This window comes from Gymnodraco acuticeps, unplaced genomic scaffold, assembly GCF_902827175.1.
Source record: "Gymnodraco acuticeps unplaced genomic scaffold, fGymAcu1.1, whole genome shotgun sequence".
Taxonomy (NCBI): domain Eukaryota; kingdom Metazoa; phylum Chordata; class Actinopteri; order Perciformes; family Bathydraconidae; genus Gymnodraco; species Gymnodraco acuticeps.
The window spans coordinates 66,410-84,180 of NW_022990268.1; the positions used below are offsets into that span (position 1 = coordinate 66,410).

Sequence of the window (17,771 nt, forward strand, 5' to 3'; positions counted from 1 at the left end):
CAGTATTGAATATGTAAGTCACTTTAGATAAAAGCGTCTAACAAGTGATATGTAATAAAGTATTGACCTGAAAGTTATTGAAATCCTCTTGGCCTTATCGAACATAAGGTATAGTACTACACGCTACCAATCGCAGCTGTGGAGACATTGGTATAGTTGTCTCTTTGTAGGACACTGATTCAAATTATTCTTAAACTATGAATTCTTTTATGCTGTGTATGTAATTTATTATATGTAATGTCTTTTATCTGGACCCTGAGTCTGTAATAAAGTTTTCATTCATTGAAGAAAACAATTGTAGTTACGTGAACACTGTTGCTAGGCAACTGACAACAAAATGTGTTTTTTCTTTTATTTCATTGTTTAGGAATAGGGAAATATACAGTTTCCTTCATGTAAATCTTTTTTTTTTTCATTGTTAAAAAATTGATTTACGGTGCCTTCTCCTTCTTCCTGGTTTTAATGGCGGACCACAAACCAACACTGAAGCAGCACTTACTGTGTAACATCATGACTTCAAGACAACTTCTCATATGAATACAAATATTCACAGAAGAGGTGATCCTAGTTAAACATGTTTTTATTCAATCTAACAACAATCATGACTTCAAGACAACTTTCACACGTGACCTTTTGAGCAGAAATTTAAAAAAAACATTGGAGTTAAAGAGGTGGTTCCTGGCTCGACATGTTTATTTGTATTATTATACAAAAGTACAGCGTGAATCAGGGATGTGGGGGCTAATAATCTTAAATACAGTTGATCAAATAGGAAATAGTTTTTGTTTTAGGGAACTTGGGAAATGATATCAGTGTTAAAAAATACCCCACAATATTGATTGATACAGAAAGCATTTTATTATTGATTTAATGTTTGATTTAAACGTTGTGATACAAAGAGGATTTAGGTCTGCATTAGGCACGAGCAGAAGAACAGAAAGAGATGACAATATTACAGCAACAATAAATCCTCAATAAAATGAACATTCAACAGAAGGACTTTACAAATCAAAATAACACGTTACAGTTTCAATAATCAATCTATTAGGAAACTGGATTTATTCAGATCAGTTATTTATTACCAAAGATATCCCACAGTGCTGATCTTCTATTCACATATCAGGTCTCACACCACCTCTGACAACAACAGTTATTTACAGACAATAACAAAACACTTTCATAATATAATCCTAGTACATGAAGAACAAGAAATATCCCAAATCATGTTTTCATCATCCCTCGCCAAACTATCAGGGTTATTATTTGGTCTTTCAGACATTTATTTACTCTTTAAAATATGTGTTCATAATATTTTCAATATTTCCTTTTTTGCAATTGTTTGGTTAGTAATCTAACATTTGACCTTAGAGAATAATAAAGTTAATGTAAAATAAAAGGAAAAGGAAAACTCCCTTCTTGTGAGCAGTGAGACTCACCATGGCTGCAAAGATAACACACACTTAACTCTAAATAAAGTTGTCATGTGTGGGTGACCCGAGTCCTTAAGCAGCGACCGGGGTTCTGCTGCTGCATCCTTCCCTTCATCTTTTCTGGTGTTTTCCAGCTTTCATCAAACTAAAGACCCAGAATATAAATCTGAGAAAATGGAAAGTTGTCGTGTGGTGTTTCCTCGTTCTATGGGTTTGAGTCTTCTGTGTTTAAATCTTTACAGATTTCAACAGAGGCTCCATTAGTATGCAGACCAAACCCAGGACAGAGCGGCTCAGTGAATGTGGTGTGGACTCTGTGGAGGAGAGTCATGGTTCCAGAGACGCTGTAGAAGGAGAGAACGCCTGCACTGTGATCCAGGTACACTCCTATTCTGGAGGGCCAAGGACCTGAGAGTGATGTTCTGATTGTGTTATGTCTGAATTCATAACCGTCACCTAAACACTGCAAAGCCCAAGACTTGACACTGTTTCCAAATAAACTTTCATTTCCTTTTCTGCTAATACTCTTGTATGCAACTGCTACAAAAACACTACATTTTACCTCCACCTCCCAGTAACAACATCCAGTCAGACTCTCTCTACACAAAACCTGAGCCCAGTCAGTGAAACTGTCTGGGTGAGCATACCATTCATTTTTATTCAAGTAGAATTGTGCATGTAGCTCAGAATTAAACCAGATATGTTTGTGCTTTGTGTTCTGATCCAGTCTGATATCACACACATTTTTGAGGAATTCAGTCCTGTTCTTGGGCTCTGACTCTGGAGTCTCTGTTATTGACATCGTGGCCCGTTCCTCACTAACAATATCCTGTAGTTTATCTCTGACCTCTGACACAGCTGCAGTCACGTCCTCAGTGTACTTCAGGGAACGAGCCGTGATGCTGGAGGAGTCTGTAGCTTCACTCAGACGTGATAACCTGCTGTAACTCTGTAGGAACTGGGTGTGGTCCTCTGTGTGTGAAAGTCGGTCCAGCTCGGTGTCCTTCCTGCTGAGCTCAGCGATCTCCTCCTGCAGCGTCTCCTGAAGATTGTTGACGTGAGCCACTTCAGATTCCTGACGAGATCTGATCTGCTGCTTCACATCTGTGAAGATCTTCTCGCTGTCAATCACTGCTTTATCAGCAGAGAGATTGATGGCCTCCACCTCCTGCTGAAGCAGCTTCACATCTTTCTCTCTCTTCTGGATTCTCTGCTGGATGTTTTGACGACTCACCCCGAGCTCTTTCTGCTTCTTACTGATTTCTGCTGCAGCTGAAACTGTGTCGTGGCCTTTATGTTCATCCATGGAGCAGAGAAAGCAGATACACTGCTGATCGGTGCGGCAGAAAATCTTCATCTCCTCATTGTGACGAGTACAGATGATCTCCTGCATCTTGTTGGAGGGGTCGACCAGCTTGTGTTTTCCAAAGGCAGGGGATTCATAGTGAGGCTGGAGGTGCTGCTCACAGTAAGAGACCAGACACTGCAGACAGGACTTCAGAGCTTTCTGTTTTCTCCCAGTGCAGAAATCACATCCCACATCTCCAGGTCCAGCATAGCAGTGATCAGCTGGAGACGCTTTGACGTCTGTCTTCTTGTTCTTCACTTCCTCCACTAACTCTGCCAACACGGTGCTTTTCATCAGGACAGGCCTCGGTTCAAAGGTCTGTCTGCACTGAGGACAGCTGTACACATGTTTGTGATTCTCTTCATCCCAGTGGCTGTTAATACAGCTCAAACAGTAGCTGTGTCCACAGGGAATAGTCACCGGACCCTTCAGTAGATCCAGACAGATGGAACAGCAGAGTTTGTCCTTGTCCCGCTGACTTCCTTGCTGCGCCATTCTCCCTCAGAGACACGTTGTTTGAGAGCAGGAAGAAGAAGGAGGGTCTGGTAATGTTTGACTCGCTCCAGGAAGAGGCGGGATTTCAAGGTGTGTTCAGGCTCTGTTTCTAAATGCAGTGAATAATGTGAAACAAACAAGGTCGTGTTGTCAGCCCAGTCAGAAATGTAGTTTTCAGTCTGTTGTGAAGGAGACAGTGTTTATGTTCTTCATAATGACAATCCAAACACATCTGTTCCACTCACTCCTTTACTATCAACTGTTTACTATCTTGTCTCCGCTTCTTGGTGACCAACTTGCATGTCAAATATAACATTTAAAATAGGGATTTTATTTACTTGTTTTGGTATTATTCTATTGATGTCTCTTGTAATGGTAAAATCAATTTGTTAAATCATAAACATATTTTAAATAACAGTAATTTTGCACAGAAGGTGTGTCCCTCAACATGCGTTCAACCCTGTTACCCAAACCTTTTTAGATTGGCACAGTGCCATGGGTAGACCAAAACTAAGTTCTCTCTTTTTATTTTTACAATCTTTTCAGTCTTAAAAGAGTGTGGCACTCTGACCCTGTTACTGATATTATCAGAATAAAGTAGATATCCAAGTTTGTCCTTGACATCTAGCAATAATTCCTGAAGTTAAAGCTCTAATAGCATTGATTTCCAACCCTGTTACTATAATTAGAGTAACAGGGGTAATTCTTCATTGGAAAATATACATTTCATGCCTTGGCTGGGCAAATCACTTTTTTTGATGGTTTATCTGTTTTTCCTAAATACATCAAATAAAAGGTTCATTTTTCAAAAATGTTGGTGTCTAAATTGTCCTCCAATTCTGGAATGACCCTTAAATGTTCAGTTTCCCTTTATAATCTCCTTTAGTTCACTGGATCATCCTTTACTAAAGGAAAGGAGATAATGCTGTGCCACAACGCTTGTTCACAGAAACAACCGATCATGACGGACAAAGATCATACAGTGTTTTTTTATGCAGTTTACAACTTATGCCGGTGTATACAGGGTGTAATATGAACGAAGTGCTGAAAAAGAATCAAATCACCATTTCAAAGTGTTAACTGAGTTGTGGGGTTTCTTAAACTTGTTGTGTACATGTTTTAATGTTGATAAGCACAGTGATAGATGCGAAAGCCTATCAGTTATGCATTTATTGTATAAAGTTGTATTTATCTGAAATATTTTTCACAAAATCATCCTAATGGGATTCATTGAGTACAAGACTTGAGTACTTTCCCTACCTCTGGTTTTTACTATTTTAATTGTAATAGTATGCAGTGTATGGTGATCCAAAACATTTTTAGGAAAGGGTCAGCCTTCTATGGCCTACTGTACTCCCCTAGAGCTACTATTCATTCATCAAAATGAAGTTATTTTTTTCTCACTGATATTCTGAACAATCTGTGTTGTTGTATTTGCTGTAAAGTGTCTCTACTGTGGTCTATTTTTATTTTATGTACAGCACTTTGGCTCGACCAAAAATCATTTATAAAAGTGTTATATAAATAAAACTTGATTGTTACAAGTAATTTTGTGTAGCTCACATTCATTCTGATGTATCCATGTACGGTTTTTATTATCGTTTATGATTATTCATACGTTTGCATTTGTATTATTCACAGGCATTTATGTACCTTTTTCTTTTTTAATCAAGCTTCATGTTAACCGATTCAGCTTTTACTAGATTAGGAACAACTATAGAAAATAAATGCACAAACCATTTCTTTCTACCTTTCTCTAGTTTTGATAAAAATAAATAATGTAACTCACAATGAACTAAACTAAACTAGTAATAACTTTATTATAATACAAATCCTTTGCACCAGTCTGTAAAAACGTTGGTACTGCTGTTGAGTTAAGCACGTGGAATATGGAGATTGACTTTAATAAATCACCACATTGATACAAGAGGCGACACAATAAAATAAACACAGATAAAGAAAGAACTCCGATTGTTAAATGTGCACTTGGCTTTTATTTACAACCACATGATAAAATACCATCATATGAAAGACCAAACTGTTGCTGGTTCAGTCACCAGCTTCCATTCATTCAGAAATAAAAATACCTCCTACATATATCTGCACACAGTAACACTCGCATGAAGGGAAACGCTAACAGTCAGAGTAGGAATGTAGCAGTTTTGGCTTAGCACGGTTAAGCAAATATACTAAAACTGTTTATGGGATTGCAAAAAACTAAAATCTTCTTTGGGTTTGTTGTAACCAACCAGTGAGACACCAACATCCTCATCTTTTGACCACCTTATAAATGTGTGACTTGAGTTCAACGTAGTAGAGAACAAATAAATGAACAAACTACTGAGACATGTTAAAAGAAGAAAGCTAAATCTTGAAGTTATTCTGCAAAGACTGCCGTTTAAAGGAAGACACGTTGCAGTTTCCCCACAGAGTATGTTGAGGTAAAGTTGAGGTATAGAAAAAGATGAACAGGATTCCGGTCTGGAAGAGAAGTTTTAAGGCTGAAACTAAGTTGAATTTTCCTAAATTTAGTGACGAAAATATATGTATATAAGGGATATTTGATGCAGCAGGATAACAGATCACTATTTACAAGTACTTTTTAAATTAAGACACTTCATCACATCCAACCACCCTGCATAGTCTCACATGTACATCCCATCATTATTTATAATAAAACATTAAAAAAGGGATACCTTGACATGTTTAGCTGCAGCCCTTTCTTTATGAAGGACAACGGATGATAATAAAACCAAACTTAAAGATGTTGCGGTGTAATTTCAAGAAGCTAACGGACAAATTGACGGGAACATACATTTCGGATTTGAATAAAACCCTTACATATCAAGTGCTCCGCAGGGATCAGGCTAAAAACGTTAATATCAAAAAAGTATCATTAGATAAAGCTACGGCTCCACATCCAGTCAGAGTATTGGTGAGCAGACAAACCCACTATGATAAGGCTATTCATTTTAAAATCCTGAGTTAAACAACATTGTCAGTCACGCTAGATAAAGTTAAACGGCTGCAGTCTCTTTGGTGGCCTTCATTTGTCTTTCAACAAAGAGAGCCTGTGCACAGAGGAAGAACGAGAGGCAGTGGAGTCACACACTGGACACAAGACACATTCAGTAAAGCTTCATTTAACTTGATGGAGGACTTTTATTTTCTCCCTCTAAGAGACTTAAATAACCCAGAAGAAAAAACTGGCCCTTTAAAGTTGACCATATCAGCAGCGACTCAACAAATAAAAACGGAAGACAAACCAAGCGCTCCACAAACTCTTAAATATTTACAATCCACCTGGCTATAACTTTGACGTCTGTCGGCTCAGATGTTCTCCGCCTCTCTCTGAGGAACCTCCCTGATGCTCTCCTGGGGGTTGCGGCGGGTCGCAGGGCGTCGGATGCTCCGCCCGGACGAGATGAGGTCGGCGTAGCCCCGGGAGTGAGAGAAGGCGTAGGCCGAGCGGCGGGACCCGCGGCCACGCTGGAAGGCAGACGGCTTTTTCCTCTCCTCCTCTTGGAGCTCCATCTCGTACTTCTTCCTGTTTCTCTGGACCTAAGGGGTGATGGGAATAAGCAGTCAACATCGGACAAACTACAAGATTACCTCATTTTAACGTCCTTTTTTAAAAGAAGCCCAAGTGTAACACTACATTTACATTTTCCTGATAAATGGTTATTAAAGGTCCCTATTATACTGTTTTTCATCAATATATTACAGGTCTCAGATAGATACAAACATGTCTCTGAAGTGATTGGCTGAAACACCAAACAGATCATTGCAGCATTACCCATAATCCCCTCTGTTTCAAACCTGTTTCCAAAGTGCTGATTCTCTGTCTGTTACTTTAGATGAAAATAAGGAGCCCCTCCCCACGCCCCTCTGAGAGAGATTTGGTTAAAAAGAACTCAATGGTGCTCTAGGAGGAGATTCAGGTGATAAGGGGGGGGGTTACCTTGGTTGCTGATTGGCTAATGGTTACACAAGACAAAAAAAACATGACATCATAAAGTGGCCAAAATCTGATCAGCTCATTTTCAGACAGGTTTTTATAGAAATGGATCAGGACAAAAAGAGAGAGAATCTTTGTTCCTGAAACTTTCAGAATCTCTTTACACAGAGGGGACACATGTTGATGGAGAAGAGACATGAAGAAGAGAGGACACATGTTGATGTAGAAGAGACATGAAGAAGAGAGGACACATGTTGATGTAGAAGAGACATGAAGAAGAGGGGACACATGTTGATGTAGAAGAGACATGAAGAAGAGAGGACACATGTTGATGTAGAAGAGACATGAAGAAGAGGGGACACATGTTGATGAAGAAGAGACTTGAAGAAGAGGGGACACATGTTGATGTAGAAGAGACATGAAGAAGAGGGGACACATGTTGATGAAGAAGAGACTTGAAGAAGAGGGGACACATGTTGATGTAGAAGAGACATGAAGAAGAGGGGACACATGTTGATGTAGAATTGACATGAAGAAGAGGGGACACATGTTGATGTAGAAGAGACATGGAGAAGAGGGGACACATGTTGATGTAGAAGAGACATGAAGAAGTGGACTTTGCATAATAGGTGACCTTTAAGACAGGCCAAGCATCAGGTTGAGTCATGGAGGTCTCACCTTATCTCCTATCGAGGGCCAGATGGTTTTATGGAGGAACTGGATGCAGATAACGGGCAGCAGGCTGACGCCCACAGTCAGGATGATGGTTAACCACAGGTAGGGCTGCCGCAGAGCATTTGACGCCGCACCTACGAACACAAAATATACATATACACAGTTAGCTACTACTCTGCTAACATCCACTTCTTATACTTCTGCTCTTTTGTTAAATGTACTCTTTTGTTATTAGTTTGTGCTGCAGCAGTTTCAAAGTGTTTTGGAGTGACTATACTAAATATGTCACAGTGGGTGGTTTTGTTTGTGACTGACCAGTGAAGGTGAACGGTGCGGGGAAGATGACGTGGATCCCAGCACTGTGGATGTCGAACATGATGCCGAAGTAAATAGCTATACTGCCCAAAACGGCAAAGCAGTTAACAAAGGTCCAATAGGAAGTCTCCAAGGAGATCTGACACATGAGAGGGGAAGCAGAGGACAAAGGTGAGCAGGTCATTCATTTTAAATACACTCATTACATGCACATCTGCTTTACAGCATTTCTTCACAGAGTCATGAAGATAAGTTTGTGTTTAATACAATTAAAATCTTCCGAGTTTTTAACTTCAACGCATTAAACTGAACACGACTAACCTGCAGGTTGACGACAAAAATGAGCGAGGAGGCGGTGACGACGGCGAAGGACTGGTAGTCGGAGGGGGCTTCTCCGTCCTGCCCCATGGTCTGAAGGAAGGCTCCGTAGGGGATGAAGAAGATGATGAGCGAGACAAAGATACCGTGGAACAAGCTGAGGAAGAAGTTCTTGTAGTTGAACAACGATCCCAGCTGTCCGGGTAAATAGAGTTGTGGGAATTTCAGGCTAATTTTGTCGTTAACGTCCTGCAGCGAGAAAAGAAAGAAGCAGATTTAGCGAGTATTACATCTTTAAAATCAGCTTGTATCAATGACTTTTAACAAAAGAGAAGCCTGTTTTACCTGGTCAAGAAGTCCAACTAGTAGAACAGGTAAGCTGCTGTAACAGAGATTGTAGAGAGTGATGAACCAGTCTTCATAGGTGACCTGCAGAAAGGGAAACAAGGATCAGAATAATGTTATTATGACAACAAAAAAACTGCTATTGGATTTAAAGCTTGCAGCAGATATACAAAAAGAGACTTTATAAAATAATATAATCTGACAGAGTGACCATTTCAAAGAAAACAATATTGTATAATCTGGACAAAGCAAACATATTATGTAATAAAAAGTCTACTAAGTGTTAAATGGAGTCAGTGATCACAATTACACATAACTGCCATTTTTAGCATGTGTGTTTTGGCAGGATTATGGTATAACCAAGTCGGACGTAGCTGAGCGCGACGTTAGAGTTAAGACCTACTTTTTTACGCCCAGCTGGTGCACTCCACTGCAGGTTACCATTACATGTGCTGACCAAAGTTAATTAGAATTGTGTCAAAGTAAGTCCACTTATTCCCACCAGGATAATGCTTCAAAATTAAAATATGCTATTAAATTGCGACGTCAAATGCACTTGATAATGAAAATAACTCCGTGCTGCTGACCATTGCAGAGTATCCGTTGAAGAAGGAGTACCAGAAGTGAACCAGTGTGAAGGCGAAGTTCTTGAAGAAGAAGTAACGCAGGAACTTGCACATTCGGATGTAGGACCAGCGCCCGTGCACCAGCAGGAGGCGCTCCAGGTAACGGAACTGAGCGAAGGCGTAGTCGCTGGACATCACGGCCTGCATCCCCTCCTGACCGCTGATACCCACACCGATGTCTGCAGCTGGAGGGACAGAGGAGGGGGGGGGGAGGTTAGAGAAGAGGCACTGGAGTTTGGGATAGCTTGGATGTTTAAAATGGGTTTGGTAAGGCAAGGCAAGTTTATTTATATCGCTCCTTTCAACACAAGGCAATTCAGAGTTCTTTAAAAAAAATGAAAGAGATTAAGAAAATGGCATTTAAAATCAGTCATTAAAAAGCAAAGATAATACAATAAACATTAAAAGACAAATACATGAATACAAGTTACAGTGCAGTCTAAGATATGAATAGTTCAATTAAAAGCAGCGGCAAAAAGAAAAGTCTTCAGCCTGGATTTAAAAGTAGTCAGAGTTGCAGCGGACCTGCAGGTTTCTGGGAGTTTGTTCCAGATATTTGGAGCATAAGAACTGAACTAATAACTGGTACCATAATCAGTGTTACCTACGGTCAGCCCTTTAATGAAAACCACTGAAGCAGTCATCTATACCCTCTTTAAAGCTATCACACTAGCAGGTCTACCATTGCCTCGATCAGTTAGTTTGTTTTGTGTTAGAGAGTCTTCCAGGAAGTTAGCAATCGCAAGGCGGTGACAAAAGCCATGAGATTTTTCCACTAGATTTCGGAATATTGCGGATATAAGATCTGTGGCAAACATGTTTACGATACTTACAGGTTTCGTTCGGCAGGATAATCTCCACTTTATGTGTAAATGCAATCTCCAGGAGTAAAAAGCGCTATATATGCAAGAGGGGGTAGGACCAGAAAAGTTTTTTTTAAACTTCTTCTTGCCCCTGTTGAACATGACAGACTATTTGAGAATTATTTTATTTTTTTGTATTTTGTTATAATTATTAATTTGAGTGAGAAAAAAAGGAAAAAAGAGAATATATATATATATATTATTGTTGTATGTTTTTGTTTCTGACATGTTCAATAAATTGACTAATAATAATAAACAGATACATCAAAGTTGCATGACTTCACGTCACCACCGCTAAGCTAAGGGCATATGGACAGTTGTGCAACTTCTAGATTAAATAAGTGTTTTTAAAAAGTAGTCGGGGATTTGAAAAAAGTTACATAACGGCTTCAGTTGTCATTTCAAAAGGATAACAAGAGCAAGAACTAACTCACTAACTCACCTTTGATAAAGTGGTTGAAATATGTTATGCTATTGCTTGCCAACAGGAATACATTGCTTAGCTTCTAATCTGGCACTGCAGTACGTTTCTCTAAATTGATGGCATGCAGGCAACATATAACCCAACTTCACACAATCCTTTTCTTAATAAACCTGAGCAGAGTTCATTCGTGCCCTTACTCTTGATCATGTTGACGTCGTTGGCTCCGTCTCCGATGGACAGCGTCACGGCTTTCTTGTACTTCTTCACCAAACTCACCACGTTACCCTTCTGCTTGGGAGTGACGCGGCAGCAGATGACCGCCTCGCACTCACAGGCCATGTCCACAAAGTCGATCTGCGGAGACACGCCACCATATTCGTTATCATGTCAACCATGGATGATGCGCTGGTCTGTCTATACTTTTTTGTATTTTAAGAAAATATTCACAAAGCATACACAACCAAATAAACACATCTAGGTACATAGATTAACTACATAACAGATGACAAGTACGAAAATAAATAATAAAATAGTAATATTACAAATAAAATAATGGATACACTGTTAATACTAGTGTAAATATTAATTATATTGTTCTATACTTGACCAATTTTTCCTCAAAGATATGCATTTGGTTTTGAATTCTCATAGTTCCTCCATTACATTCATATCGACTGATTACCTTGCTTTTTCATTTAGTTTTTTCCTATACGAGGCATAGGATATTATTTCACCCCTTAGAACAACCTTTGCTACTTCCCATAAAATGAGGATTTCTGTCTCGTGTACACATACTTAATGTGGAGGAAACTTCTGTGTAGCAATGCAGTGGGAGTCACCGACTCATGAAGGAGACACGGGACGAGCAGGAGTTCTGATGTCAAACACTGAGATTTAATACAAGTATCGGCCGGAGAAATTCACATCACAAGTCACACAGTCAAAGGTTCTGACTGCACGGGTGGGTTGCCATGTCAAATCTGATCAGCCTCGCATCTTGGTAGACCTTTTAACTAGTTTACAGAGAGTCAAATCCACATATTGGGGATGGGCGTAAATATCTGCAGACACAGGAGTTGTCTCTAACATGTGTGGAGCTTAGAAAGCCAGCGTTCTCACAGTCGTAAAACCCCCCATGTGCCCACCAGGTCAGGCCATAAAACCTGCATTAACACATTCCTTACGGGAGATTAGAAGCAGGGATGGTCGTAAATGTCAACACACAGAATAGGTTAAATGTCTAGGAGTAAAGACAAAATTATTCCCCAACACTTGACCTGTATCTATACTTGAATCCATTCATCTATTGAGTTATACTGTACCTGTCTCATTTCCTTTTCCAAGTCATCCATTGGCTCTCCGTCAGTAGGGACGGTGGGAGGCGCTTTCCTTCCCAGACGCCGCAGACGCAGGCGACGGCGTTTCTTCTTCTTTTCGTACAGAATTTCGTTCTGAGAAATAAAAACAGAATTAATTATTTTTTTGTTATATATTATTCTACTCAATGTGAATGTTGTTGTATTCCAGTTTCCTGTGACTTTGATGTGAGTTATTTATTTTATTGTATTTATTATTTCATGTATTTGTATTATTTATTTTTTTCTGTGCCCATGACGTAATGGGGTAGGGGTGGGGATTGGGTATTTGTCTTTCCTTTAACAGACAAATTGTCCTGTACTTTATATCATGTGCTGAAATTGCCATGTCTGCAAAAAAATAAATAAAAAGATTTTGAAAAAATAAATAAAACTGAATCAAATCAGAACTGTCCATCATGCGGAGTGGTGGGATATTATGATGTAGGATAACATTTCACATATACACTTGTTAAATTCTATTAAAATGAATAGCTTCTTAAAACAGTGTTAATCTCGAGATGAACTCACCAGCCATCCTCCGGTGATGACGAGAGCGTTTTTCCCCGGCTGGGTGAAGAACGGTTCGGCGGGTTTCTTTTTCCCTCTACGGGAGGTTGGAAGCTCGTTCCTCCTGTTGTCTTGACGGACACTCAGCTTCTCACTGGAGACACGGAAACAACAGACAAACTGTTACACAAGTCAACAAGGCAGACTGACATCATACATTTTAAACTGAGACGGGATTCAGTAAAGAAATTAGGGAGAGAGAGGCGGGTTGATTTGACCAATTTCAAATAAGATGCTATACAGTGGTCATTTTGCCAGCAATTCTTTTTTTTAAATTATTTTAGACATCAAAAACAAATGACTTCTTCTGTTGTCTAACATAAATACTAGTCGACTATAAATTATTGCAGCATTGACATTTCTACTCACTTGATGTCTTCTCCGTAGTGGATCTGCATGTCGTCTGTCAGAAGGGAACAAGAATATCCAATATTCTCAGCCGTTTCTATGGAGAAAGATAAAACACATTAAACTAAGAGGAGAACTCATGGCATTTCAGTTGTAGCCGATTCATCTGAAGGACGTTCTGATCTGCATTAGGAGAGTTTGACTCATCTCTGTAGAGCTGATGGTACCTTTCTTATCTCCAGTCAGGACCCAGATCTTGATGTCGGCTTTGGCCAGTTTGGCGATGGTCTCTGGGACTCCATCCTGCAGTTTGTCCTCGATGGCTGTCGCACCAATTAGCTTGACAGAGGAACAAACACGGCTGGTTAGATATGGCTGAGAATAAGAGTTTTACTTTTACAGATAACTCAAAAAAACACTATTAGAAATGAATGGATTCCAAAAACCTTTATTGCAAAAAAAAAACATAATTATTTGGTACAGATTCTGAAAAATAAAAGGTTAGATAAAAAAAACACCATTATCGTTTTAATTATCCAATTATGTGAATAATATTGTAATCCAGGTCAAAAACGTCTTTGGGTTCAAGAAAAGCGCTATAGAAATAAAATGTATTATTATTATTAAAATGATATAGTTTTATGTATATTGGTTTTCCACTCACCATCAGGTTGCTCTCGATCTGCTCGTACACGATGTCCAGGGCGGCGTCTCTGTCCGACATGGAGACCTGCGCAGCTTTGTGTCTCCTGGACCAGGCTTCGTAATCTGCCGTGCTGATGTCTTTGTAAGACAAGCACAGCGTCCGCAGGGTGGCGTTGGCAAAGACCTGAAGCACAAACGACGCAATCAGAAATCAGGGCTTCTTCCACAGAAACAGCTTCATGGAGGAATGTAACAGTGCGAATGAGAATAAAGCAAACTCACATCCAGATCAGACTGGGTAGTTTCTTTGTGTTTGGACTGAGGGGAAAGTCGCTCGTAGATGACGGTGTCAGCTCCTTTGCAGTAGAGGCGGATACGACCATCAGGAAACTTCACTGAGAGAGAGGAGACAGAGGATCAGAGGTGGACAGAGTCAATGTTCGAGTCTTTAGCTTTGGATAGGAAGAGAGTGTCAAGTTATGATTTGGTTTGCTAGATTGACTCCTGCCTAAAACTGAAAATGGCTTGATTCACTCCAAAAGGACACACGGGACAACTCAAATTTGAATCTTTCCTCTTTATTTGAGTTATTATAGATTTATTTTTGCTTCATTTAGCTTCCTGTTGCATCATTTAGGTTGAAAACCTTTAACACAAACACACTTTCATTCACTTTAGGCAAATAAACATTTCAATGAAAAACATGCCATACTTAAACAAGCACTTTCATTTCTGCTCTATGGTTTTAAATGTAATCAAGTTACAATTAAACTTAACATTTAATCAAAAGTAAATTCATCTCAACAAAGCAAATTATATTCCAGCTTCTTATATTTTAGCTTAATACCTCAAGACTAGAAATAATAATTCATTTAATCAAACATGTCTTCAAACAGATAAATACATTTACAAATCTATTACTAGCAGCGTCTTTGGTCGAATCCTTGAGTCTCCTCTCCTCTGGTGCAGGAATTATGACATTCATCTCCCTAACTTGTCGTACATATTACAATTTGGTCAAAATGGTACCCAGCAGGTTTTCAGCAGCTGGCATGTCACTACTTATACTCCACCAGATGTTATGTTTTTCAGTTTTTGGGGGTTATAGAAAAATAAAAAACTGGCCCTAGTTTTTATGTAACTTGGTGGGAATGTTTAGCAACGGCCAAGATAGCACTTGGGTGAAAATAAAGTGTTTATATACTCAATGTTCACTTTCATTAACATTGGGAGATTTGGACTTTGGAGTGCACTTCTACTTATGTCTGCTATAATAGCTACTGTACTGAAACATAACCTAGAATAACATGTGTTTGTTTGTGAGGTAGCATGTGTGTGTGCACTTACAGATGATAGACATGCGCTTGCGGTCGGAGTTGAAGTCGAGCAGCGCCAACATCTCGTAGGTGGTCTCCCGATCCATCTCCCTGATGGTGATGGTGTCCTGCGTACGGGACAGAAACACGAAGCCAAAGTTCCTGGCTGCCGTCACCAGGGCGCCCTCATCGGGAGACGCCGCCTGGTACACCAGGTCGCCTGAGAGAGACATTCGAGATTCATGATTTATAGTCATGTGCACAATTTCTACAGTTGATGGTAGTGAAAATCTGTTACTAGTGAGGCAAACAAATATAATGCTAATTTTCAGGTTTATAAATGAGAAACTCGCTCTGAGGGAACTTTGGGATTAAAGCCATTGCATCAGAATCAGATTACCTGTATCAGTCCCACAGAGGGGAAATTGACATTGTTACAGCAGAAAAGAACCAAAGACATCTTAATGTTACTTATGCATGCATACAAAAAAGATTTAAAAAAAAGAAATTGTAATAAAAAAAGTTACACATTTAACAAAAATACACACCCTGCAACAGTTCTGAGCATTTAACAGCTAGGTATATATATATATATATATATATATATATATATATATATATATATATATATATATATATATATATATATATATATATATATATATATATATCGCACAGTTTCTACATGCACCATTTACATGCACTAAAACCTATAACCAGGGGTGCACATAACTTTGTTGCCCTGGTTCTCAAAGGAGCACCTGGAGATGTTGCTTGGTGCTCATCCATAAAATGAAATAAACCGTAACTTTTGAGGGGGTCTTGACTTTATTTGCCAGACACACGACACTGAAAACACATGCAGAGGTGAACACAGAACACACATGCAGAGGTGAACACAGAACACACATGCAGAGGTGAACACAAGACAACATTAGCACGACCAGTAATCCTACAAGCTGTCATCACTTCCCTCCTGACTGTTGTCCTCACTGTCTTCCTCTCTGTCAGACATGGTAGCTGATGATGTAGGCCTACTTCTTTCTCTCTGGTTGAGTCTGTGATTAGCTTCTTGCATCCACAAGTCAACAGCTGGGTTTGGGTCGAAAGTCTCTGTTGTCATCTTAGACAAGTGGATGTAATCAAATAAGTATGTGAACATAACCAATAACCTACCATAGCCAATAACAAATGAATGTAACTTATTTTATTTGTGTTGTTCATTCATATCTTATTTTACCTTAACATTTATTTATTTATGCATTTTTTTTTTATCTCTCCAGTTTTAAAGGATTTTTTGGTTACTGTCCTATAGTATACATTGGAATGATTTCAAACCTGTTTATCCCAATAATTATAAAGGAGTGCCTTGGAAATATCTGTTTACATAAATTGTGACCAAACCGATTGAACTTAGACTAAAGTGAACTATCTAAACACTCAGAGTCCTTACCTCACTGAGCTGTAGTTATCAGTCTGACTGGAGAGGACTCTCCCTCCACATCATTGTAGAAACATCTTCTTATATCCGGTAGAGCAGCTAGCACCAGATTCTAATAACAACAGCGCCGGTACCGGGCGGTGCGCCCTTCTCTCTCTCCCTCACACTTTGGCTGTGAGCTGCGGGCGCCAGATAAGCCAACATCCCCCATTTCCATCACTTACAGTGCCCATCTTACAGGGCAAATGAAATGTGTAACCGGGGTGAAAAGGGTGTTACATTTACTTAATTATGAATGTTGTTACATCAAGGCCGAAAATTAGGATGAGCGCCAACGGTCAAAAATGTTTTTTTCCCTCCCAGAACTGCCAGCGCAGCGCCTCCCCAGATCTGGCGCCCTAGGCGAACATCTAGCCAGTGCTACGGGCCGACCCTGAGTTCATATGCAACTCGCAAATATCTCTCTCTCTCCCTCCCTCTCTCAATGTTGGTGCGCAAATGCGCCTTTTTTCAAATTACCCGGTGCTCTTTTTTTGGCGCAGGTGCGCATGCGCACCTGCGCACCAGTTATGTGCAGCCCTGCCTATAACACACTACAGTAAAGGGGAAAAGCCCAAAAAGCATCATAGGGCCTCTTTAAGACAAAATAGTACACAATGGTGCAAGTAGAGTTGCAGGAATAAGGACTAAGTCAACTTTGCACAAGTAAAATAGAATAAGATGAAACGGAATGCAAAATGAAATTTGACTGGTTGTTGTAATAATATATAAATATGTAGATTGTAGATATATCTGCTTTAAACAAATGGAGGTGAAGACACTTTAGAGAACTCAGGAATAACAAACAATAAAACTGTCCCTGAGTCTCGTGGTTTGTGATTGGAGTAAATATATATCATCTGGAGGTGAAGACACAAACCCAGACATGAAGAGGGTGTCGGTTCAAATGCAATGCCTGCGCTTTACTTCGATTTTAATGGCACTATATGACTTCCTGTTAAGGGTGTGGTGTGGTTGATTGACAGGTGTTGCAGCCATCATGTTTACAGACTGGGCTTACCTTCTTTGTGCTCCACCATGACGGTGTGGCAAAGGGAGAGAAGTTTGAAGAACTCAGTCGCATCTTTATCTTTCCCGGATCGGACACAGGCCACCAGGGAGTTATCCATGAACTCAAACGTTCTGTCCGCCTCCCGGTTCCAGCCCCAGTCCACCGGCTGGCGGGAAAACAGGAAGATGTTGAGAAAACTACGGCAGAAATACTCAGACATTGTTCTGGTGATGTGGGTCGTTAAACTG

The 17,771-nt window shown here is 39.7% G+C and overlaps 2 protein-coding genes across 2 annotated transcripts in view; both read right to left on the bottom strand.

Annotated features, from left to right (window-relative positions):
* Positions 1 to 675: 675 nt before the first annotated feature.
* LOC117549134 (tripartite motif-containing protein 16-like) lies at positions 676 to 3,322 on the bottom strand. The gene has a single exon (XM_034220761.1). It carries the CDS (start codon positions 3,271 to 3,273, stop codon positions 1,636 to 1,638), a length of 1,638 nt encoding a protein of 545 aa, XP_034076652.1. The 5' UTR covers positions 3,274 to 3,322; the 3' UTR covers positions 676 to 1,635.
* A 1,920-nt stretch (positions 3,323 to 5,242) lies between these two features.
* The window catches only part of atp8b1 (ATPase phospholipid transporting 8B1), a 36,446-nt gene continuing 23,917 nt past the window's right edge, over positions 5,243 to 17,771 (bottom strand). The window contains exons 16-30 of the mRNA XM_034220755.1: positions 17,533 to 17,689; positions 15,063 to 15,251; positions 13,998 to 14,110; positions 13,735 to 13,899; positions 13,298 to 13,409; positions 13,092 to 13,167; positions 12,684 to 12,816; positions 12,120 to 12,248; positions 10,995 to 11,151; positions 9,472 to 9,695; positions 8,885 to 8,968; positions 8,543 to 8,788; positions 8,222 to 8,360; positions 7,910 to 8,040; positions 5,243 to 6,834 (exon numbers count right to left, since the gene is read on the bottom strand). Of these exons, the coding sequence (XP_034076646.1) occupies positions 6,604 to 6,834; positions 7,910 to 8,040; positions 8,222 to 8,360; positions 8,543 to 8,788; positions 8,885 to 8,968; positions 9,472 to 9,695; positions 10,995 to 11,151; positions 12,120 to 12,248; positions 12,684 to 12,816; positions 13,092 to 13,167; positions 13,298 to 13,409; positions 13,735 to 13,899; positions 13,998 to 14,110; positions 15,063 to 15,251; positions 17,533 to 17,689 (2,286 nt within the window). The 3' untranslated portion in view covers positions 5,243 to 6,603. The remainder of the gene's footprint in view (positions 6,835 to 7,909; positions 8,041 to 8,221; positions 8,361 to 8,542; positions 8,789 to 8,884; positions 8,969 to 9,471; positions 9,696 to 10,994; positions 11,152 to 12,119; positions 12,249 to 12,683; positions 12,817 to 13,091; positions 13,168 to 13,297; positions 13,410 to 13,734; positions 13,900 to 13,997; positions 14,111 to 15,062; positions 15,252 to 17,532; positions 17,690 to 17,771) is intronic.

Bases quoted from the DNA above. Each gene is read 5' to 3' on its own strand.
- LOC117549134 (XM_034220761.1), bottom strand. From the start codon at position 3,273: ATGGCGCAGCAAGGAAGTCAGCGGGACAAGGACAAACTCTGCTGTTCC.